Here is a 25,360-nt window from a genome sequence, read left to right on the forward strand (position 1 = left end):
CTTTTCCATTTAAAACCATGTGTATTCCAAATTTGACCAGAATCGTGAGCTACACCAAAAGCATCTGGTGAATGAGTATAAATAGTTATTATTTGATCTTTAAACAGACAACATGCCTTTGTTAAAGTCCAGCTGCTTCAGCTGAAAGAAAAAGAATAGAGTGAGCTGAGAGACTGAGGATCCACATAAGGTGATATTATCATCAGGTTTAGACCATGAGCCATTTACAAATATGTGTGTCCAACCAGCCATCGGGTAGCTGTTCCTCCAAACAGGAGCTCAGGAGGTGGTGTAAAAGGACTGCTGGGGTATTTTGGGCTGTTACGGGTTTGATAGTTAGATTTTGTGTGGCACAGAGGATGGCTTCATAGCCTGAACAGCGCTGTGTGGTCATGTGTGTTGTGTCTGAATATTATTAATAATCTTGACTACCTGATTTACAGTAGGCATGTCTTTGAGACAGCACTGGTGCAACATTTCGTCATGGTGTGAACAGGTAAGGATATACTGGAGGCAGAAATTAATCAGTCCCAGAAAACTGAGGATATTTTTCAGTGTTGTTGAAGGATGGACCTCAATTATTACTCTCAGATGAGCAGATGAGAGTTAGCACTGTTCTTAGGAGATGAGGAACCCCAGATACTGCACCAGAGGCTTATAAATCTGGAGCTGTGCTGCTTCTGACACTACCTTTGAGCTGAATTTAGTGAAGAGACTGCCAAAGAACCAACACAGGAATAGTGACTGAATAGCAAAACTCTTTAAAATCTACTGAGATTAACAAGGGAGTATTTATACAGAAGGAAGGTGTAATATTCAGTGTTATCTCTATAAAATACGTCAACAGAAACAGACATAGTTGTTTGTGTGTTCACTGGCGGTTCGGTGAGTTTATTATGAAAAGGATTGTCTAAATTATGGAAGAAGAAACTGTCACAGTGTCTGTGTTCATCACATGTTTACAACAAAACAGAAAGATTTCTATGTCAAAACAAAGGATATCACGGTCATAAGATGAGCTCATAAACAGATAGTATCACACAGTGCCTGAGATATACTACAGGCTAGAGAGTAAATATAGAAGTTAATAGTGTTTATAGTGAGAACTACAGTATATGTGAAGTAGAGAGGAGGAAGAGAATTGTTTGTGAATGACTTTGTACATAGAGCAGGATATCCAGATCGAGAGAGTGGATCAGTAAGTTAGCAGAGCAATGTTAAAGCACTGACCACAAGCTTATTAAAGTTCCAGGGTGCGTCACATCTTGTTTTGTTCTTCATTCCTTCATTTGAATCATTTCTCTTTCAGGCTTCCTCAGTGTGATCTCTCAGAGAAAAGCTGTAGAGCTCTGTCCTCAGTCCTCAGCTCGGACCCCTGTAGTCTGAGAGAACTGGACCTGAGTTACAATAAACTGCAGGATTCAGGAGTGAAGCTGCTCTCTGCTGGACTGAAGGATCCACACTGTACACTGGAGAAACTCAGGTCAGATCATCACTTTCACATCTTGTTTATTTTTAATTGATGGAATATTATTTTTGCCATTTAAAACCTTAACCATGTTGGGATGTTCTAAAATTCTTATACACACTGGCATTTCCAAAACAATTACAGAATTACAGAACAGTGGATTAATTTAAGTAAAGTTTCACCACTATCTCTCAGAGATGCATGGTTATAATTTGCTCTAGGCACCTTATGTTAAATATCATATTGATTATTTGTTTAATATATAGAGTCGAGTGAGAGTTGCTTCGGTCAGTGTAAAATGACATCTGAGAATATTTGTGATGTTTACTTGAAGCAATATTCACATGCTCAAATTTTAACAAAAGCTCAATAAACCTTACATATACATTACACTGTCCATTCATGCAGTTATCTACTCAGATCAATACATACATCATGTAGATACAGATCCTGAGCTTCACTTAAACTTCACAGCAAACATCAGAATGAAGAGAAACTCAGATCTCAGCAGTTAGCTTGTACCAGAGAGCTGGTTTCAGTATTTCACGAACTGATGCTCACACATTCACACATTTAGAACTTCATTTACAAAAACAGCTGCTTCCTGGTGGTGAATTATGTGTGAGCAGTGTATAAGGAGTCTGTTTAATTACAGAAATAATTTAATGACATTTTATTTGTATAGTCCTCTTAACAGTGGACATTGTCAAAGGAATTTTAAAAAAAAGTTAAACATTTTTAAATACCTTAATCCCTAATAATCAAGCCAGGGGCAGGGGTGACCGGGGAAACGTCCAGGAGAATAATTCCAAAGAAAAATGTCAGTGTTCTCTGGGCCAAATGAACAAACAAATACATATACACATACATGAAGAACATCTAGTTTTACCACCAGGAACTCATTACATTTAGGTTAAAAATGTTTATCATAAAAAAAAATTGTGGTATTTCTTTAGCATCTACTATATCTTTGACATAATTAACATTTTAATTATTAAGTGTGAAATAATTCCAAACACTGCTTTCTTTCCTTGCTCTTGTATCAGTTCCCCACAGCTGCTGGACACTGGGAATAAAAGGCCTTCTTCAGACAGCCCTGTTAACATCCATCACAAATGGTCAGTGTCCAGCTGAAGGCCATAGCTGTGTACCTCAGGCATTCTGAATGTGTCTCCAGAGGCCACTCCTGATCAGATTTCATAAGAGTATTTACATTTCTGGCGTTTAGCTGATGCCCTTATCCAGAGCGATGTTCCAAAGTGCTTTGAAGTCTCTATCAGTGAAGATGAAGATGAGAGTACACGTTTATTACCTTCTGATATGAGAGACATGTCCTGCAAACGTCTCTCTGTTCTCTTACTTAGGAAAATGTAGAACTCTGTATCTCTGTGTTCTCATACACCATCTTTCCTCTCCCAGGTTGTGTCAGTGTAAACTCACAGAGGAAAGCTGTAGAGATCTGTTCTCAGTCGTCAGCTCAAACTCCTGCAGTCTGAGAGAACTGGACCTGAGTGTCAATCACCTTCTGCAGTAGCAGACGTAAATATACGCTTCATACGGTAATGCAGCAAGTTGCGCATCTCGTGACTAAGACGCATTCTAAATGAAACTAGATCATGATCTGAGATAGCTTCCGACTGTGGAAGAGTGACTCTGTTTTCTATATTTAATCCGAATGTAAAAATGAGATCCAGAGTGTGACCTCCATTATGAGTGGGTCCTATTACATTTTGATTAACACCTAATGAATCTAAGATGGACACACCTGCTGTTCTCAGAGGGTCTTCTGGCTTATCAAAATGAATGTTGAAGTCTCCTACTATTAGTGCTTTGTCTAAAGAAACAACAAGGTTTGAAGTAAAATCTCCAGATTCACTGAGGAATTCAGAGTATGGCCCTGGGGGTCTGTAAATAACAATTAGTGGAATTGACTCTGTGAACTTATTATTAGTACTTGCATACGTTAGGTTAGTATAAAGAACTTCGAATGTGTTGAACTGATGTCTGGGTTTTTGTGTGGTGCTTAGCTTATTATCATGAATAACTGCGACACCTCCTCCCCTGCCTGTTAGACGCGGTTGATGTATATAGCTATAGCCAGACAGACAAGCTTCATTTAATGCTACGTACTCGTTTTGTTTAATCCATGTTTCTGTTAAACAAAGAACGCTGAACTCCTGATCAATAATCAGTTCATTAATTATAAGTGTTTTAGTTGACAGAGATCTTATATTTAACAGTCCTAGCTTCAGATCAAAGGTGCTGGCTGTGCATTCACTATCATCTAGTTTTATGTTAATCAGGTTACTAAAACAAATTTTCTGATTGTTAAAACATTTTCGTTTGGTTCGGGGAACAGACACAGTCTCAATGTTATGAACCCTGAGTGACGACTCTTTGCAGCCAGCAGACGGTGGGATTAACCTGCTTGTCTGCTCCCTGGCCCTGGATTGTCACCGATTAACTAGATCTGCTCTAAGACTATGTGCGATGCTGCAAGAAATGAGAGCGGCACCCTCCCGAGTGGGATGGACACCGTCCCGTCCTAACAGGCCAGCCTTGCCCTCAAAAGGGCTCCAATTATCTATGAAGCATCAGCAGCAGCATCAAAAAGTGTTACAGCAGCCAGACATCAGCCTCACTTTAACTCACCAGCAATTACGCTCTATTAAGGTGGAGGATATGACAGTGATGCCCTCTAGTGGCTGACTGCAGTACAACATTTAACTCAGAACTTAAATTTTAATCAGATCTACACAAATTAGTTTTGGGAACAGTGTTCAATAATTTTTACAAGGTTAATTAGTTTTATAAATAATCCTAGGTAATTGACCCTATATATTTTTTATGATAGGAGATATTCTGTGATGAAAAAAGGTGAAATAAAAAGGAATGGTTCATGAGGTGAGTTTTTTGTACATGACTTTCCAAAACACACCTGAGGCTTCGGACACTTCAGTAGCCATTTCATAATCTGCTTCACGCTGGACTAACAGACCCTCAGCAGGGATTTCCAGCAGTTTTCTTGCTCAGTTTGATGACTAAGCTTGTTCTCTATACTGATATTAGGAACACACACACAAACGCATGCACAGTGGGTGTGAACATGTGAATAGAGGTATGGTCCTCATGTACAGACACACACAGCAAAGTATTCTCATTAGTGAAAGTACATCCAATTTGCATATTTGGTAATATTTTTTATTAACAATGATCATTTACAGCTTTACATCGTATATTTCATATTTTATTTATATTTATATGCATTTAGTGTAGTGTGTAAACCCCACCCTCACAGCCCCATGTTTATAATATCAGCCTTGAAATCCTGAGTCCTGTTCTCACATTAATGAGCCACACCCATACACCTGCATACCCCACCCCCACAGCAGAAAGCCCACATTGTCAGATAAAAAAATCTTTATTTGGTCCGATGGAACCTGAGATAGGGAAACCACAGAGTTGGTCCTGATCTACCAGCACACACACAGATGAGGGAGTGTGTGCGCGTCCACAAGAGGAAACTGCATGTTTAGCTTGTATGCGTGTCTGTGAGGTAGGATGAGTGTATGGTCAGTATTAATGTGTACACTACACATTGGGGGGGGTTGGAGAAAGAGAGAGAGAGAGAGAGAGAGAGAGAGAGAGAGAGAGAGAGTCATATTATGCATGGTCATTAGGATGAACAATAAAGTGTGTGTGACTGTGAGTACCGTGTATAGTGAGGACTGTGTGTGTGTAGTGAGGGCTCACATAATATGACCTCTACATAGAAGAATGAAGGTTACTGGATCATTCAAGAGTGTGTGTGTCAGCAGAGGGTGACCTGAATACATTAAACAAGTAAAAAAGAACAAATCAAAAGAAACCATTGCAACATCCATCTGACCAATCAGAGCTCTCCAGTCCACACCATCATTCTGTGCTTCCCTCACCACCTCAGCTAGATCACCGATAAACACACACACACACACACTGTTCCAATAACTTTCATCACAGCCTTGATGACTTCCCCTAAATCTGCTTGAAAATGTTTGAAGATTGAAGATTCCCTTCTGACCCAGATGTGTGTTTGGTAATTACCTAGCTTTAACCAACTAACCATCTTGCTGCCTAAGCAGCTGCTAACTTTCTGCAGCACCTTGTATGTTTGTGTTATGTATTTTAGCACTAGCTAAGAGCCAGGACGCTGAAACCCTAGTGTGTAACTAGCATTGTGTACCAGTGACTACACTGTGTTTGGCATGGAGAAGAAGGGCACAAGGGGAAGTTGTTAGGGGCTAGTGAATAAGGATTAGAACACAGCTAGTATCCTCCACACATCCCACACATACACTTCAAGTATTATCCCTCTGGCTCCGTGATTGGTTGTAGCAAATTAAGCCCCGCCCCTATATGCTAAAGAGAGCACATGACACAAAAGAAAAAAAGATATTTAATTGTTTTTTAGACAGCCCCGACACACAGGTATAAAAACGGAGAAGACCTTCAGACTTCCTGCAGGATTGGCCCTCACACACACACACACACACACACACACACACACACACACACACAGTGTGTATCAGTCATCGTGATATCCTTGAGTACATGTCCGTCTTTGTGTGTGTTTGGCTCCAGGAGCAGTCGTGTGATTGGATTGGCTCAGTAGTTCCGCTATGCTCCACCCCTCACAAGTGCATGTGGGCATATATGGGCGTGTGTCAGAGTGGGCGTGGCTTGTGCAGTCCCTCTGTATCAGGTGTGAGCTGGGGTGAGTGTGTGGCTTTAGTAGGAGTCCAGTCACCCAGGTTGGCCTGCGCCGCTTTACGATGAGCCAAACGGTGTGTGATGGAGAACCCAGCATTCCCCTCCAGCTGAGAGAGAACCACGAGAACCTGCCTGCAGAATGCACACACACACACACACACACACACACACACACATAGAACAGAAAGTCCTACATCTCTGGTCTCCATAGTTGATTCTCTCTCTCTCTCTCTCTCTCTCTCTCTGTGTGTGTGTACCTGTGTAGCGGTGGAACACTGTCTATAGTCTTCAGGCTGCCGCGTGTTGATACCACATTAAAGCTGTCTGTGCAGTCACATGACACGTGCAAGTGAAACTTTGGGTGTCGGTTCTCCACGACAACGATAAGCCCCGCCCACCCATGAGTGAGGTAATAACACGTCATACCCTCACGGCCCTGAAAACAGGAGGAGGAAAGAGAGAGAAAGTAATATATTTAAAGTGTTCTTTAAAGTGTGTGTGTGTGTGTGTGTTTGTGTACCTCGTGTCTCTCTCCTTTATTCTCCGTCAGTAGTATGATGGCATCAGCGAGCGTGGTTGCCGTGGCGTCAACCTGCTCCACCATCACCTGTCTGGAGCTGTAGATGGCCAAAATGAAGCCCGGAGAATCGGGACACGACCGAGGAGGGGCAGTGGGGCTCGACACTGAAAACACACACACACACAGAGAAACATTTCAAAACACACACATTAAACACTCATGCACAGATATGAGAGACAAAGACAGAGTGAGACAGAAAGAGAGAGAGAGAGAGACAAAAAGTGAGAGAGACAGAGAGAGAGACAGACACAGAGAGAGAGACAGTGACAGACAGACAGACAAACAGTGTGCTAAAGTAAACTGGTCTTTTGGACTGGAACAGTACAGGGTTCCAGCAGGACAAAGAAGCAGTCATGATGTTTACGTCTCGAGACATTTAGGACATGTCGTTACTGTGTAAACACGGTGATGTGTGTAATGACGTGTGTAGTGACGTGTGTAGTGACGTGTGTAGTGACGTGTGTAATGACGAGTGTAATGACGAGTGTAATGACGTGTATAATGACGTGTGTAATGACATGTAATGACGTGTATAGTGACGTGCGTAGTGACGTGTAAAGACATGCGTAGTGACGTGTGTAATGACGTGCGTAGTGACGTGTAATGACGTGCGTAGTGACATGTAAAGACGTGTAGTGATGCGTGTAATGATGTGCGTAGTGACGTGTAAAGACGTGTAGTGACGTGTGTAATGGATGTGTGTAGTGACATGCATAGTGACGTGCGTATTGACGTGCAAAGACACGTGTAGTGACGTGTGTAATGACGTGCATAGTGACGTGTGTAATGACGTGTGTAGTGACATGCATAGTGACGTGCGTATTGACGTGCAAAGACACGTGTAGTGACGTGTGTAATGATGTGCATAGTGACATGTGTATTGACGTGTGTAATGGATGTGGACCTCACATCAGTGTAATGGACATTACTGCATGGTGAGGTGGGTAGAATGTGAATTTCCCTTTGGGATGAATAAAGTATCTATCTATCTATCTATCTATCTATCTATCTATCTATCTATCTATCTATCTATCTATCATTATAATTACACACTTTGTATGTGTGTTGTGTGTGTGTATGTGAATGCATTGTGCGATTGTGTATGCTGTTTGTGTCTGTGTGTGTGTGTGTACCTGGTGTTCCTCCACTGTTCCAGTGGTTAAAGGCACAGCACACCACAGCGTACTCTCCTGGCTCCAGCATCACATCACAGCCTACAAACTTCTTGACCGCACGCTTGCTGTGAGCCAGTAACCGGCCGAGGGTCAGCTTGTTCCCGCTGGAGAAGGAGGCTCGGAACACCATGATGCACAGATCCAACAGGTGATTATCCGCAGAGTCCGAACGTCTGGGAGAGAGGGAGAGGAGAGAAAACCCAGAAATAAGAAAGGGGATGATATGCAAATATCACATAAATTAATAAATATCAAGATAATAAAAAAATAAACAATCAATAGATTAAATAAACAAATAAACAAATTAAATGTCTATAAAGTTAAACTGAAGGAAATGAATAAATGTGCACTCTAAACAAAGAAACAAACAAACACTTAAACACAACACAAAGAGGAATTACAGAGTAAACACTGAACATACACTATATTGCCAAAAGTATTGGGACACCCCTCCAGATCATTGAGTTCAGGTGTTGTTTTTCAGGGGTTGGACTCGGCCCCTTAGTTCCAGTGAAAGGAACTCTTAATGCTTCAGCTTCATACCAAGACATTTTGGACAATTTCATGCTCTTTGTGGGAACAGTTTGGGGATGACCCCTTCCTGTTCCAACATGACTGCACACCAGTGACCAAAGCAAGGTCCATAAAGACATGGATGACAGAGTCTGGTGTGGATGAACTTGACTGGCCTGCACAGAGTCCTGACCTCAACCCCATAGAACACCTTTGGGATGAATTAGAGCGGAGACTGAGAGCCAGACCTTCTCGTCCAACATCAGTGCCTGACCTCACAAATGCGCTTCTAGAGGAACGGTCAAAAATTCCCATAAACACACTCCTAAACCTTGTGGACAGCCTTCCCAGAAGAGTTGAAGCTGTTATAGCTGCAAAGGGCGGGACAATTCCATATTACATTCATGTGCATGTAAAGGCAGACGTCCCAAAACTATTGGCAATATAGTGTATTTATATTGGCTGTGTGTGTGTACCTGCTCCCCTCCTGGAACAGAGCGAACTCCAGGGCGGTTCTCTCCAGTACAGTCAGAGAGCTCACTGTGATCGGTCCACTTGCCCTGCTGGGGAAGGAACCCTGCACTCGAACCTCGTGCCAGTCTGAGTGTATCTTACAGATATCCACTGAGTCAAAGTACCTATACACACACACACACACACACATAGAGGGGAGGGACGGGGAGGGGGTTACAGATACATGTCTGTGCTGTGTATGTAAATAAAACATTAGCTGAAAGGAGTGGCTGTCTATATTTCACTCCTGCAGGGGGTGTGTGTGTGCGCGTGTATGTGTGTGTGTGCGTGCGTGCATGGTTTAGTATGTGATCAACACTGATCATCAGTTCAGTATCTTACTGCTATCACTAATCTTCTCTTCCTCAGTGAATGCTGAAGTTCTGGTCAGATTCTGATCTGGTGTCTAATCTGAAGGATCTTTACTGAAGGATCTGTAAATATAATCTACTGATGATGTTTATAAAACACTGATTACTGACTTGATGAAGTCTCCGTACTCCATCCAGAACACTCCCTCACTGCTGCCATGAGCCATCAGCTCGTGTCTCAAGTGCTGTGGCCAATCAGGCCACTCGTCTGACCACGCACCATTCCAGGAGAAGCGTCCCCACGGGTTCCTCAGCCGCAGCAGCCTAGAACAAAGACACCACAACATAGAAACTCCAGCAATAAAAAAGAATCATCTATAATCTCACACACGTTCAGAACATCAAAGAAGACCTGAAGTATCCTGATGAAATGTCACGAAACACAGAAAGCAGAACAAACATATAAAGAAACGTTGCCATGTAAAGCAAGCTGGACGATCCGAACTCCTGCAGAACGTTCCAGAATTTTGTGGAATCATTCCGGCTAGTCTGCTGCTAACTCTGGCTAGTTTCTTGCTAAGCTACTCACTACAGTGTGACTGTGCTGCAGTTTCAGCCCAACATGTTGTGTATTGTAAGTCTGAAGGTCACTACAAGGCAAGTCTAGTGTAGATTTTTCTGAGCTTTCTATGCTCTCACAGAACAAAGACAAGCATTCGTGGAAGTGTCCATGTTTTTCTTCACACTTCACACATCAAACGTGTCACAAATTATCACACTGTATGAATCACAGCAACAAGAAACAGCACAATCCTAAACACTGCAACAATGCAGAATCCTGAGACGAATGAACCACAACCTTCTTCATACAAAACCAATCTTATATCTTCAGAAGGCGTTGTTAACCTCCTAAGACCTGAGCTTTGGTTTGGCTTGCATTTTAGATTTCTTCTACCTATTTGGGGTTAGGAGGAACCAATAAATCTAATAACGAGATATTATCTTTGAACAAGAAGCCACTTCTTTTGTGTACAACAGGTTCCAGTTACAAATAATTAAGTATTATGGTGCACACAACCAAAAATGTGATGTCCACGTATGTGGACGCCAAGTTGTAGGAGGTTAATTACAATCTAGCAGAACAGAATAATTGATTCTCCTGAACAACCTCCAGAACTGTGCTAATGAGAAGCCTCTATACAATACTGAAGAATGACTGAGAAACATGGAGGGGAACATCTGGAAAAACCTGTTTGTGTTGTGTCTGTGTTAGTTACCTGTAGCCTTGAACATCCCGGACATCCAGAATGGAGTAGGCATGTCGTGGGCGGAGCCCCAGTGACTCATATACGGCATCATCCACCTTCATGTTCCCACCACCACATGACGCACCCATCAGGAACCTGAGGAGGAAATGAACCAATCACAAACAAGATCAACCATCACCACCAGCCTCATGTAAACAAGACTAGTATATTGTGTGTGTGTGTGTGTGTTACCCCGCCTCCTTGGAGCTGATCATCTTGGCCCAGATAAGGTCAGTGTCGATGGGTTCCTCACGTGGGTTGGTGTTGTTCACCTGCAGGTTGAGGCTGTCACATGGAGCTCCAGTCAGAGTGGCCAAACCCTCAATGGCTCGACCGGCCTGCAGAGCGAAATATGACCCATGCAGCTTTGCCAATGCCTTTTCTATCAGAGCCACCCACAACTGTCTCCTCTGAGCCTGGAGAGAGAGAGAGAGAGAGTTAAATGTTCTTATCCTAACCTCAAAAAGAGAGCAACAAAGAGAAAGGTGATAAATGGATGGACAGGTAAATGGATGGACAGGTAAATGGAATGATGCTTAGGTTAAAGGTTAGATTGAGGTTTGCATAGAACATGGATATCTGGATGAAGAGCTGAATAACTTGGTTAAATGGATGGATGGATGTTTACTTTCTTAGATGGGAAGAAAGATAATATGGATGGATATATAGATACTTGTTCAGATATTTAGAGGAATGCATGAATGGATGGAGGGATATTTAGAGCTATGCACTGATGGATGCATAATTAAAAGGGAGAGATGGATACTGACTGTGGCTGAGAAGATGGTTGGATAATAAGGAGGAGGAGGGCTAAATGGGTACTGTTTATGTTCTATAAACGAGAAGAGGTATCAGTACTTGAATGAACACACACACACCTGTGAGAACAGCAGGTATCCATACTCATCACATGGCAGCATGTCATCCACCAGCACCGTTGTCCACGTTCCATCTTTACACAGTCGAACCTGATACGCTCCTTCAGGACAGATTGAACGGGTGATCATCACTCGTTCCACCAGTTCAGGACGCTCCGCTAATACAGCCAGTGCACTCAGGAACCTCGCACACACACAGTTTTGCCTCATTATTAATTGTAAAAACACTGCTTATTAAAACCTAACACACACACACACACACACACACACACACTTACACACAGCCTTGTCCATCTCTTACCAGCAGTTGCCCAGAAGCCCCTGTAGGATGTCAGATGGCCGAGGTGTTCGAAACACTGACCACTTCACCCCACGATCTTTAAAGTTGTTGCAGTTTATCTCATGTGGGCGGAGCCACTTTTTGATTCGCTGCTGGACGCTGTCACTCTCCGGGAAGCCCACTGATCTGGGGCCAGGAGGAAAACTGTCGTCCACAAAGTTCACTGCATTCTGAAACACACGGTGATGGAGGTTACAGGACATTAGCTAACCAAACACACACCAGAACCCAATACGTAATGCACTTCACATCATGCCTAGCTATACAGAGTTGCTTGGATACTTTCTCTCGACAACTCCTTCAGGTGTTCTGGACCTGATGATTTGATGCAGATACGATTGGGAGCGTGAACCAAGAAAAACACACACATCAGGTACGGAAACAAATATTCCAAACAAGCGAGGCTGAAAATGCCCTCAGTTTGTGTCTTGTGTGCATGTTAGGGGTGTCGCTCTTTACTGGACACACCCATAATGAATACATACATGACATCATGTTACTAGTAGACTGCTATTCAAAAACACTTCTGCTCTCTGTTTAACAAACTATGATTAAGAGAAAGCTAGCTAACTTCCACAGACAACTTTGCTAAATTAGTTAATTTTAGCTGACTCCTGTATCCAACCCCCCGCCCCCACCAGCACCACCACACACACACCTCTCTGCAGAAGCTGACGATGTTCTCCCACAGTTCTTTAGCTTCCCCCTCATCCGTTTTCCTCCGTTGTTCCACGTGAACGCTCTCTCTGCGGCGTAATGCTTTCACCTTTCTGGTTCTTAAGTAGCGCTGAGCCGTGTGACACGCCACACAGTGCTTCACACACACCTCATTTAGTAGTGTGCATGCTGGACATGCCCACTTCTCCCCTTGCCCTGTCCCTCGGGGTGTGTTTGAGGTCTTTTTAGTGAAGGGCTCTGAAAAGCCATGAAGTTTGGAGGTTCCACATGCACTGCAGTGTCCGGACCCTGTAGGATTTCGCAGCGTGCACTTGGAACATGCCCATGACGTAAAATCAGGACTCGAGGGTGTGGCTGGAGTAAATCGAACAGATTCACCAAGAACATCAATTACATCTGCGCTCGGCCCCGCCCCCTGGCGCGGCCCTCTACAGGCATCACATCGCCCTGCCGAAGATACCGAGGGACCAGAAGGAGCCGAGCATCCAGGACATTTCCAGGAAGGTGGGGCCGGATGGTTAGGACTTGGCTCCTCCTCTTCAAGTACACTAAGGCGTTTGATTGGATCTGAGGAAGGGAGAGGCTTAGGTTTGGAGGCAGGTCCTGTCGAGGGGGAAGTAGGGGGAGGGACCTCACGTCTGCTGCGAGGAACAGGATTATTTTGCAAGGAGGACAAGGAAGGTGGAAGGAATTGGGCATTGTTAGGAGGTGGAGATGGTGTCTGAGATGGGGCAGGGTTAGGAGATGTGTCTTCAGTGAGGTCAACAAGGACCGGCCCAGAATTTTGTGCAGGAAACCCTGACAATGGCGTCCGGACTTCTGGAACTACCAGGGCCTCGGGTGGGATTTTGGGAAGTGAAAGTTTTCGAGGGCCGCCGCAGGCAGAGCAAGACATCGCTGTGGGTGTGTTTAAAAGCGTGCATCGAGGACACGCCCACCCTGATACCACACCCACTTCCGTGCTTCCTACTTCCCCATTAGGCTCAGACTTCTTTACCAAGTCCTCATCCACATGCTGCCGTTTAGGCTCTGAGTTGGAAGTAATGGGTTCTGAGATGGAAGGAGAGGAAGAAGAAGGGGTAGGGCCATTCGAGGAACTGGGTGGTGCCCCACAGACTGAGCATGCCCCTGATGCACTGTGATTGGTCAGCGTGCAGCGTGGGCAGGTCCAGCAGCTGCTGAGGCGTAGAATTCTGTTCAGGTCAGGTTTGTTACGTGGTGCCTCACAGATGGAGCAACGTGGAGATCCTGCTGGGTTTAAGAAGGTACAGCGAACACACGACCAATCAGAACCAAGAACCATAGCCTCCATCATCGACCCGCGGGAGTGAGAGAGACTGAATGAGGAAAAAAACGAGGAAATTAGCCAAATATATTACACAAACAAAGCAAAAATATACACAGAAAGTACATTTAAAATTAAACCTAGCAAAGTTAGAAGAAATTCCCCAAAAAGAACCAGACACTGTCAAACCTAACAAACCCAAACCTCCTGCTGAGAGAAAGAACACCACATACAAACATTTACCAAGTGAACAGAAAGCTTCAAAAAACAAATCAGTTTCAGATGTATAAAATCCTTGAATATCATCTCAATATCAAGAACATCTCCTGCAGAGATGTTCCATCAGAGTCAGCAAAGCCCTTGCTCTTACCTTAATCTCCTTCAGAAACCTGTCACTTACACCAGCGCAGGTACACTACAGCCCCAACCCAATCAACACAAATGAGAAGCTTATACCTGATTTCATACAGATTCCAAAACGACATCAGCATTCTGCACACTAGAGCTGGGCGATATGTCCAAAAGATTGAATCTCAGATTTTTTAAAACAAAATTCAATTTTCGATTTTAAAATGATTATTTTTCTTTAAAAAAATTTAATTAAACACTAGAGACTATAGAATAGATTTTTTAAAATTTGAGCAAAAACAGTATAACCACACATATGAACTGCTAATTTGGACTAAAAGTGCAAAGTGCAAAATTACTTTCGCTAACAAGCTTTGTTCGCTAACAACAAGCTTGTTTTTTTTTTGTTATTTTGTTATTTTAGACCAAGACGGCGGTACGTGCACAACGCAAGGTTCAGCGTCTCACCAGTTTTTGCATTTTAGCAGTTATTTTTTTATCCCTTGCTGTGGTTTGTTCACAAGAACAGCCTTGCTTTAACATCCTACAGCAGGCAAGAACTTTTAGACATTGGATTACACCATTCTGTTACTTCTATCGCTGATCTCCGACTCATCCCAGAGATCTCCAGAACACCGGAGGCTGCTCGCTCTGCCCAGCCGGGTGGAAGTGCTCGCAGGCGGCGTCGAGACCGTAAACAAAGGCGGGGGAAGCGTGGCGGGCTAAGGGCTAAGCTAAAGCTTACGCCGCATCGGCTCTCTTTACCCAGCATTTTCCTCGCTAATGTTCGGTCACTGGATTATGGACTCAAACATCATGATTTTCACAGAAACATGGTTGAATAGCGGCATTCTGGATAGCGCTATTGAGCTAGCCGATTGCTATGTTTTCCGGGCAGACAGGACAGCAGGGGACACCGGTAAGACCAGAGGTGGAGGACTGTGCATTTATATAAACAAAGCTTGGTGTACGGACTCTGTCACTAGGAGACACTGCTCGCCTAACCTGGAATTTATTATGGTTAAGTGTAGACCCTTTTATCTGCCCAGAGAATTCACATCAATCATCGTTACTGCTGTGTACATTCCAACAGATGCTAATGCCAAGCTTGCAATGAAAGAACTACATGCAGCCATTAGCACACAACAGTCAACTCATCCAGATGCTGCTTTTATTGTTGCGGGTGACTTTAACCACTCCAGCTTAAAAACAGTGCTCCCTAGATTTCACCAGCACGTTTCCTTCCACACCAGAGGAAATAAAACACTGGACCATGTTTATTCCAACATACCTGGAGCTTACAAGTCTACCCCCCTCCCCCACCTGGGACAATCGGATCACCTCTCTTTGTTCCTCTCCCCTGCATATTTACCACTCATCCAACGTGTGGGGCCAACAGTAAAGACAATCAAAGTGTGGCCAGTGGGGGCAGACATTGAACTTCAGGACCGGTTTCAACACACCGACTGGAGCATGTTTGCCACTCAGGCGACTTGTGGTTCCCACTTGGATATTGAAGGCTACGCTTCCTCTATACTGGATTACATTAACACCACGACAGACAGCGTCACCACCCAGAAACAGATCACCATGTACCCAAATCAGAAGCTTTGGATGAACAAAGAGGTTCGCCTCTTACTGAAGGCCCGCAACGCTGCCTTTAGATCTGGTGATGCACAGGCCTACAGTACAGCCAGGGCCAATCTGAAGTGGGGCATTAAGATGGCCAAGTACTGCTACAAGCTGAGTATTGAAGAACACTTCTCCAACTCCAATCCCCAGCAGATGTGGCAGGGCATTCGGGCCATTAGCAACTACAGGCCCATCAACCCTTCACCCCCATCTACTGATATCTCCTTTCTCAATGAGCTAAACAACTTCTATGCTCGCTTTGAAAGGGATAATCTGGAGCCAGCAATCAAAATCGAGCTCCCAGCAGACTTCCAGCCACTCACATTCTCCACTAATGACGTCAGTGCAGTACTAAGCAGGATCAATGCAAGGAAAGCAGCAGGGCCTGATGGTATCCCCGGGCGCGTCCTCAGAGCATGTGCTGGGGAGCTGGCGGGGGTCCTAACAGACTTATTGAACAAGTGTCTCTAGCCCAAGCTATTGTGCCCACCTGCCTTAAGACCACCTCCACTGTGCCTGTACCAAAAAACTCCACTGCATCCTGCCTAAATGACTATTCCCCAGTAGCGCTCACCCCCATCATCACTAAGTGCTTTGAGCGGCTGGTCCTGGCACACCTCAAAACCTGTCTTCCTGCCACCCTTGACCCTCATCAATTTGCTTACCGTCAGAACAGGACCACGGAGGACGCAGTTTCCACAGCACTGCACTCAGTCCTCTCTCACGTGGACAATAAAGACACCTATGCCAGAATGCTTTTCCTGGACTTTAGTTCAGCATTTAACACTGTCATCCCTTCCATGTTAGTCACCAAACTTGGAGACCTGGGCATCAACGCATCACTATGCAACTGGCTCCTGGACTTTCTGACCAACAGGCCCCAGCATGTACGGATAGATCGCCACTGCTCTTCCACCCTCATCCTTGGCACCGGAGTACCACAAGGCTGTGTGCTGAGTCCCTTCCTCTACTTTCTCTTCACCTATGACTGCAAGCCTGTATATAGTTCCAACACAATTATCAAGTTAGCAGATGACACCACGGTGATTGGACTCATCAAAGACAACGATGAGTCAGCTTATAGAGAGGAGGTGGACCGTCTAGCTGCGTGGTGCGCTGGCAACAACCTGCTGCTCAACACTGCGAAGACCAAGGAGCTCATAGTGGACTTCAGGAAGGAGAAAGGTGACACACACACACCTATTCATCTCACTGGAGAAGTGGTGGACCGTGTCACTAGCTTCAAATTCCTGGGTATCCACATCTCCGAGGATCTCTCCTGGACTACCAACAGCTCCAGTCTGGTCAAGAAGGCTCACCAGCACCTCTTCTTCCTGAGGGCTCTGAGGAAGAACCATCTCTCTTCAGACATCCTGGTGAACTTCTACCGTTGCACCATCGAGAGCATCCTGACCGGCTGTATCACTGTCTGGTATGGGAACTGCACTGTGTCAGCCCGGAAAGCGCTGCAGAGGGTGGTGAAAACTGCACAACGCATCGTAGGAGTTCCACTTCCTAAGATCGAGGACATTTACAGGAAGCGCTGTCTCACCAGAGCACGCAAAATCATAAAGGACTTTTACCACCCTGCCAATAGACTCTTTGCCCTCCTGCCTTCTGGGAGGCGCTACAGGAGCCTCCGGACCAAGACTAGCAGGTTTAGGAACAGCTTTTTCCCCACAGCTGTTTCTTTGCTGAACTCTGCCTCCACCGATCACACACACATTGACTGAACACATTATTATCAGTGTATATAACCTTTTTCTGTATATAACCCTTTCTGTGTACAGTTTACATATACAAATTATTTATCATAGTATACAATATCTTCCTCATTGCACACATCTAAATCATTGCACTCATTGTACATAACTCCTCTGTATACTGTTTATATATTTAATTATCATGGTATACAACACCTTCTTTATTGCACCACTACAATCATTTGCTCATTTGCACTCATTGTATTTACCTCCCACTGTATACTGTTATATATGCAAATTATTTATATATATTTGTATATTGTTTATATATGCAAATTATTTATTGTTATATACTTATATATTAATATACTTAATTATATATGCTAATTATTTGCACTGCGAAAATGCACTTCTGGTTAGATGCTAACTGTATTTCGTTGCCTTGTACCCACATGTGCAGTGACAATAAAGTTGAATCTAATCTAATATAATCAATACAACATAAAAACCTTTTTTGTGGATTTATAAAATGCAAACTTTCACCAGTCTTAAATAATAAATAATAATAATAATTATAATTATACAATTATAATTATTGTCACCTGGAAAAAAATCCCTGAAGAAAAACAATTTTGTAAAGCGGTTCAACACGCAATTTACACGCTAAATAAAATCAAACAGGAGCCAGACGGCATTTTACAACTGTGTATATGAATATATAAACATATATAAATACAAGTCTTCCTGATCTCTCTCTCACACCCACATCCACACCCACCCACACACACACATCCTCTGATCCTCGCTCTGTGACGCTGCGGTCTGCGGATTGAAGAACGCTCTTCAAATTTCATATGAAAACAGCGGCAGACTTCGGCTCCTCCCCGTCTTTCAGCGCGTTCTTCAATCTGACTGATGAAACCACGCCCCTCTTAGAAACAAGCTCTTTGCATCGCAGAACTATGGAATCTCGCTCTGACTAACCAAAGTGAAATCGGAAAATCAATTTTCGTTTTTTTCAACATCGACATAAACCATAAATTCGAATTAATCGATAATAACCATTAATTGCCCAGCTCTACTGTGCACACACACACAAGACACCTGTGTAGAATATAGAACAGGAAGGATATCCCATTTCCAGCCCAAGGACAAGGTGAGTTTTGTGTTGCGTGATGCTGAAGCTCAGTGTGACCAACGGCTCATCTCCGTCAGGTATTAGCAGCTTACGCAGAATGAGGCATCAACATTTCCCAACATCTTTATCTCTTATCTTTAACATGGAAACCCTTTTCATCAATCCGGATGAATTCGGTTCAGCTGCAGACTTCTAATGATCTTTTCCTATACACATCCCCTATCTGAACCCTATGTATAAGTTGTGTGTATAGACATGTTACCTGACCTGAAGTGCACACCTGAACATACACTTATATTGCCAAAAGTATTGGGACACCCCTCCAGATCATTGAGGTCAGGTGTTGTTTTTCAGGGGTTGGACTCGGCCCCTTAGTTCCAGTAAAAGGAACTCTTAATGCTTCAGCTTCATACCAAGACATTTTGGACAATTTCATGCTCTTTGTGGGAACAGTTTGGGGATGACCCCTTCCTGTTCCAACATGACTGTACACCAGTGACCAAAGCAAGGTCCATAAAGACATGGATGAGTGAGTTTGGTGTGGAGGAACTTGACTGGCCTGCACAGAGTCCTGACCTCAACCCCATAGAGCACCTTTGGGATGAATTAGAGTGGAGACTGTGAACTGTGAGCTGTAAAGGTCGGGACAACTCCATATTACATTCATGTGCATGTAAAGGCAGATGTCCCAAAACTTTTGGCAATATAGTGTAAAACAGGATGATGTTCATTAATATAAAAAGGTTTTATGTTTATGTTTCCACTACATTTTTTTTTACCAAATGTTCTGTGAGATTTTAAACAGCACTCAGGTCCTGCAATTTGTTTGAGAATGTTGCTGTGATGTCTGTACAACTCCACAACTCTGAAACATGAGGATGGGTCAAATGAAAAGCTTTAACGTGTGAGATGATGAAGAGAAACAGACTGTATGCAGCTGTGTTCATGTGAGTCAGCCATCATTCCATTACTGCTTTATCTCCAGATCCAGAAGATTCAGGTACACCACTAATCAGACATGGTGCCATTTTTATTGTTTTATTTCTGGTCCAATGAAAATGATCTGATTTCTCAGGATTGATCTGATTTAGAGAAATGTTCTTCATAACCCCACAGTTCCTGTGGCTGAAGGACCCAACTCCTCCATCTCAGCAGAAGATAGTTTCAGTTCTACAGAACATGTTGTGTAATTTTAGCAGGAGTTATTCTCCCAGCCTCAACTGACTGAAGAGCTCAGACTGCTCTGTTCTCTCTCCACCTCATCTCCAAACATCACACAACTTTACACACAACAGCTCCTCACTCCACCTCATCTCCAAACATCACACAACTTTACACACAACAGCTCCTCACTCCACCTCATCTCCAAACATCTGAATTGAAACTGCCTCTTGTGAGAGCTTTACATTCTGATGGCCTGATGTAATAAATAACTGGACTATGATGACCAGCATGATGACCAGCATGATGACCAGGAAAGTAGAGCCTGAGGTTTCCTCAATACTGATGCAGGTAATAATAAGGTTACAAACCTCTACACACACCTCTACACACAACTACACACACCAAGCTCTACACAGCTCTACACACAACTCCACACACACACACCTCTACACACAACTACACAGCTCTACACACACACACCTCTACACACAACTACACACACCAAGCTCTACACAGCTCTACACACAACTCCACACACACACACCTCTACACACAACTACACACACCAAGCTCTACACAGCTCTACACACAACTCCACACACACACACACACCTCTACACACAACTACACAGCTCTACACACACACCTCTACACACAACTCCCCACACACACACACACCTCTACACACAACTACACACACAACTCCACACACAACTACACACACAACTCCACACACACACACCTCTACACACAACTACACAGCTCTACACACAACTCCACACACACACACACACCTCCAAACACAACTCCACACACAACTCCACACACAACTCCACACACACACACCTCTACACACAACTACACAGCTCTACACACACACCTCTACACACAACTCCACACACACACACACACCTCCAAACACAACTACACACACAACTACACACACAACTCCACACACCTCCACACACAACTACACACAGCTATACACAACTGCACACACACACACAACTACAAACACAGCTATACACAACTACACACACACACACAACTACACACACACAACTACAAACACAGCTACACACAACTACAAAGACAGCTATACACAGCTCTACACACAACTACACACACAGCTATACACAACTACACACACACACAACTACAAACACAGCTATACACAACTACACACACAACTACACACACACACACACACACACAACTACAAACACAGCTATACACAACTACACACACACAACTACACACACACAACTACAAACACAGCTATACACAGCTCTACACACAACTACACACACACAACTACGAACACAGCTATACACAGCTCTACACACAACTCCACACATCTCTACACACAACTCCACACAGACTCCACACAACTACACATACAACTCTACACACAGCTCCACACACACTTCTACACACAACTCCACACACACCTCTACACACAACTCTACTCAACTACACACACACACAACTCCACACACAGCTATACACAGCTCTACACACAACTCCACACACAGCTATACACAGCTCTACACACAACTCCACACACAGCTATACACAGCTCTACACACAACCACACACACACACAACTCCACACACAGCGCTACACACAACTCCACACAACAACTCTACGCACAACTCCACACAGTTCTACACACACACACAACTACAAACACAGCTACACACAGCTCTACACACAACTACACACACACACAACTATGAACACAGCTCTACGCACACAGCTCTACACACAACTCCACACAGCTCTACACACAGCTATACACACAACTCCACACAATTACACACAGCTCCACACACACCTCTACACACAACCACACACAGCTCTACACAACTCTACACACAGCTCTACGCACAACTCCACACAACTCTACACACAACTACACACAGTTCTACACACATCTCTACGCACAACCACACAGCTCTACACACATCTCTACACACAGCTCTACACACAGTTCTACACACAGCAACACTAAGTAGAACTTCATTCTAAATACACACAGCACAAGGCTGTGTCTGTGTTGGCAATGAGATTGCACGTTAGCACTGACTCTACAGTGTAGTCGGATGAGGGCCAGATCTTATGTTGGTGTTAATGATTGGGACTTAGTCTCCAAATGTCCTGCTGTGTGTGTGTGTGTGTGTGTGTGTGTGAGAGAGAGACAGAGAGACAGAGTAAACAACACTAGAAATTATTATTATCTTTCCTTGGAAGTGTTCTGCAGCTCTCTGTGCTGGACACAGAAGGTTCTGCAGCTCTCTGTGCTGGACACTGAGGGTTCTGCAGCTCTCTGTGCTGGACACTGAGGGTTCTGCAGCTCTCTGTGCTGGACACTGAGGGTTCTGCAGCTCTCTGTGCTGGACACTGAGGGTTCTGCAGCTCTCTGTGCTGGACACTGAGGGTTCTGCAGCTCTCTGTGCTGGACACTGAGGGTTCTGCAGCTCTCTGTGCTGGACACTGAGGGTTCTGCAGCTCTCTGTGCTGGACACTGAGGGTTCTGCAGCTCTCTGTGCTGGACACTGAGGGTTCTGCAGCTCTCTGTGCTGGACACTGAGGGTTCTGCAGCTCTCTGTGCTGGACACTGAGGGTTCTGCAGCTCTCTGTGCTGGACACTGAGGGTTCTGCAGCTCTCTGTGCTGGACACTGAGGGTTCTGCAGCTCTCTGTGCTGGACACTGAGGGTTCTGCAGCTCTCTGTGCTGGACACTGAGGGTTCTGCAGCTCTCTGTGCTGGACACTGAGGGTTCTGCAGCTCTTTACTGGACACTGAGGGTTCTGCAGCTCTCTGTGCTGGACACTGAGGATTCTGCATCTCTCTGTGCTGGACACTGAAGGTTCTGCGGCTCTCTATGCTGGACACTGGAGGTTCTGCGGCTCTAGAACTGCAGTGCAAGGCTGAACTGCGTTCTAGAATGTTCTATTAGATTTTGGTTCAACAAAACCTACTGAAGAACAGGCTGGGGAATGCTCTCAGTCACACACACCCTTATCCTAAAGGCCTGTTTTCACTTACGCAGAGTAACAGCTGTTCTAATGTGACAAGACTTTTGTGTATGATCTCGCTCTCTCTCTCTCTCTCTCTCTCTCACACACACACACACACACACAGACACACACACAGACACACACACACACAGTACAGTGTATGAATAAATAACACTCTTTGTCTCTCCATGTAAAAGATCAATACAGTGGAGCCAGTTCGATTCAGCAAGATACTTCCTCCTCCATTACCTTCATTGCTCCCACCCCAAACACACACACACACACACACAAACAGTACTGCAGGAATGAGGAAACACCAGAACTCTAGTCAGATTCTGGAGATCCCTCATTATCTGCTAGCTGAGATAACTGTGTGCTCATTAGCAGCTAAGCTAACAAGCTAAGAGGCTAACTGAGAGAGTGAGGGTGTGTAGCGGCTAGGCTAAGTGCTGTTGAAGTGACAGGAAGTCATCACTGTCACCACATGAACACAACCCAAAGGAGTCTATGAGCAAGTTAGCTAAAATAATCATACTTTATAAATATACAATAAGGCCAAAAATATGTGCACCCCTGACCATCACATCTGTACGTGGTTCTGTCCCAGGATCCCTGTGTACAGCTCCATGAAGACAGAAGAACTGGACTGTCCTGCACAGAGTCCTGACTTTGACCCAGCCCTGTGTGATAGTGTGTGTGTGTTACCTGCGTGGGCGGTGATGTGTGTGATAGTGTGTGTGTGATAGTGTGTGTGTGTTACCTGCGTGGGCGGTGATGTGTGTGATAGTGTGTGTGTGTGTGTTACCTGCGCGGGCGGTGATGTGTGTGATAGTGTGTGTGTGTGATAGTGTGTGTGTGTGTGAGATAGTGTGTGTGTGTGTGTGATAGTGTGTGTGTTACCTGTGCGGGCAGTGATGTGTGTGATGGTGTGTGTGTGTGTGAGTGTGTGTGTGTGTGTGTGTGAGATAGTGTGTGTGTGTGTGATAGTGTGTGTGTGTGTGATAGTGTGTGTGTTACCTGTGCGGGCAGTGATGTGTGTGATGGTGTGTATGTGTGTGAGATAGTGTGTGTGTGTTACCTGCGCGGGCGGTGATGTGTGTGTGTGTTACCTGCGCAGGCGGTGATGTGTGTGGTGGTGTGTGTGTGGTGGTGTGTGTGATGGTGTGTGTGTGTGATGGTGTGTGTGTGATGGTGTTTGTGTTTTACCTGCGCGGGCAGTGATGTGTGTGATGGTGTGTGTGATAGTGTGTGTGTGTGTGATGTGTGTGGTGGTGATGTGTGTGTGTGTGGCGATGTGTGTGTGTGGCGATGTGTGTGTGTGGCGATGTGTGTGTGTGGCGATGTGTGTGTGTGTGTGGCGATGTGTGTGTGTGGCGGTGATGTGTGTGTGTGTGGCGATGTGTGTGTGTGGTGGTGATGTGTGTGGTGGTGATGTGTGTGGTGGTGATGTGTGTGTGTGGCGGTGATGTGTGTGGTGGTGATGTGTGTGTGTGGCGGTGATGTGTGTGGTGGTGATGTGTGTGTGTGGCGGTGATGTGTGTGGTGGTGATGTGTGTGGTGGTGATGTGTGTGTGTGTGTGGTGGTGATGTGTGTGGTGGTGATGTGTGTGTGTGTGTGGTGGTGATGTGTGTGGTGGTGGTGATGTGTGTGGTGGTGATGTGTGTGGTGGTGATGTGTGTGTGTGTGGTGGTGATGTGTGTGGTGGTGATGTGCGTGTGTGTGGTGGTGGTGTGTGTGGTGGTGTGTGTGGTGGTGATGTGTGTGGTGGTGATGTGTGTGGTGGTGATGTGTGTGGTGGTGATGTGTGTGGTGGTGATGTGTGTGGTGGTGATGTGTGTGTGTGTGTGGTGGTGATGTGTGTGGTGGTGATGTGTGTGTGGTGGTGATGTGTGTGGTGGTGATGTGTGTGGTGGTGTTGTGTGTGGTGGTGATGTGTGTGGTGGTGATGTGTGTGTGTGTGGTGGTGATGTGTGTGGTGGTGTGTGTGGTGGTGATGTGTGTGGTGGTGTGTGTGTGGCGGTGATGTGTGTGGTGGTGTGTGTGTGGCGGTGATGTGTGTGGTGGTGATGTGTGTGGCGGTGATGTGTGTGGTGGTGATGTGTGTGGTGGTGATGTGTGGTGGTGATGTGTGTGGTGGTGTTGTGCGTGGTGGTGATGTGTGTGTTACCTGCGCGGGTGGTGATGTGTGTGGTGGTGTGTGTGTGGCGGTGATGTGTGTGGTGGTGATGTGTGTGGTGGTGTGTGTGTGGCGGTGATGTGTGTGGTGGTGATGTGTGTGGTGGTGATGTGTGTGTGTGTGTGGTGGTGTTGTGTGTGGTGGTGATGTGTGTGGTGGTGATGTGTGTGTGTGGCGGTGATGTGTGTGGTGGTGATGTGTGTGTGTGGTGGTGATGTGTGTGGTGGTGTTGTGCGTGGTGGTGATGTGTGTGTTACCTGCGCGGGTGGTGATGTGTGTGGTGGTGATGTGTGTGGTGGTGTGTGTGTGGCGGTGATGTGTGTGGTGGTGATGTGTGTGTGATGGTGATGTGTGTGTGTGGCGATGTGTGTGGTGGT

General features: G+C 44.9%; 1 protein-coding gene across 3 annotated transcripts in view; it reads right to left on the bottom strand.

Annotated features, from left to right (window-relative positions):
• Nucleotides 1-5,890: 5,890 nt before the first annotated feature.
• Nucleotides 5,891-25,360, bottom strand: part of capn15 (calpain 15) — a 30,003-nt gene continuing 10,533 nt past the window's right edge. For 2 of the 3 annotated variants that reach the window (XM_058388211.1, XM_058388218.1), the window contains 11 exons: nt 12,493-13,849; nt 11,796-12,004; nt 11,495-11,678; nt 10,809-11,032; nt 10,587-10,712; nt 9,481-9,633; nt 8,962-9,123; nt 7,931-8,145; nt 6,738-6,901; nt 6,475-6,653; nt 5,891-6,349 (listed from right to left, as the gene is read on the bottom strand). In XM_058388211.1, the coding sequence (XP_058244194.1) occupies nt 6,172-6,349; nt 6,475-6,653; nt 6,738-6,901; nt 7,931-8,145; nt 8,962-9,123; nt 9,481-9,633; nt 10,587-10,712; nt 10,809-11,032; nt 11,495-11,678; nt 11,796-12,004; nt 12,493-13,849 (3,151 nt within the window). In that variant the 3' untranslated portion in view covers nt 5,891-6,171. Of the gene's footprint in view, nt 6,350-6,474; nt 6,654-6,737; nt 6,902-7,930; nt 8,146-8,961; nt 9,124-9,480; nt 9,634-10,586; nt 10,713-10,808; nt 11,033-11,494; nt 11,679-11,795; nt 12,005-12,492; nt 13,850-23,611; nt 23,635-25,360 lie in introns of those variants that run through there. The other variant, XM_058388226.1, reaches the window with a different exon arrangement.

This window comes from Hemibagrus wyckioides, linkage group LG01, assembly GCF_019097595.1.
Source record: "Hemibagrus wyckioides isolate EC202008001 linkage group LG01, SWU_Hwy_1.0, whole genome shotgun sequence".
Classification (NCBI taxonomy): Eukaryota; Metazoa; Chordata; class Actinopteri; order Siluriformes; family Bagridae; genus Hemibagrus; species Hemibagrus wyckioides.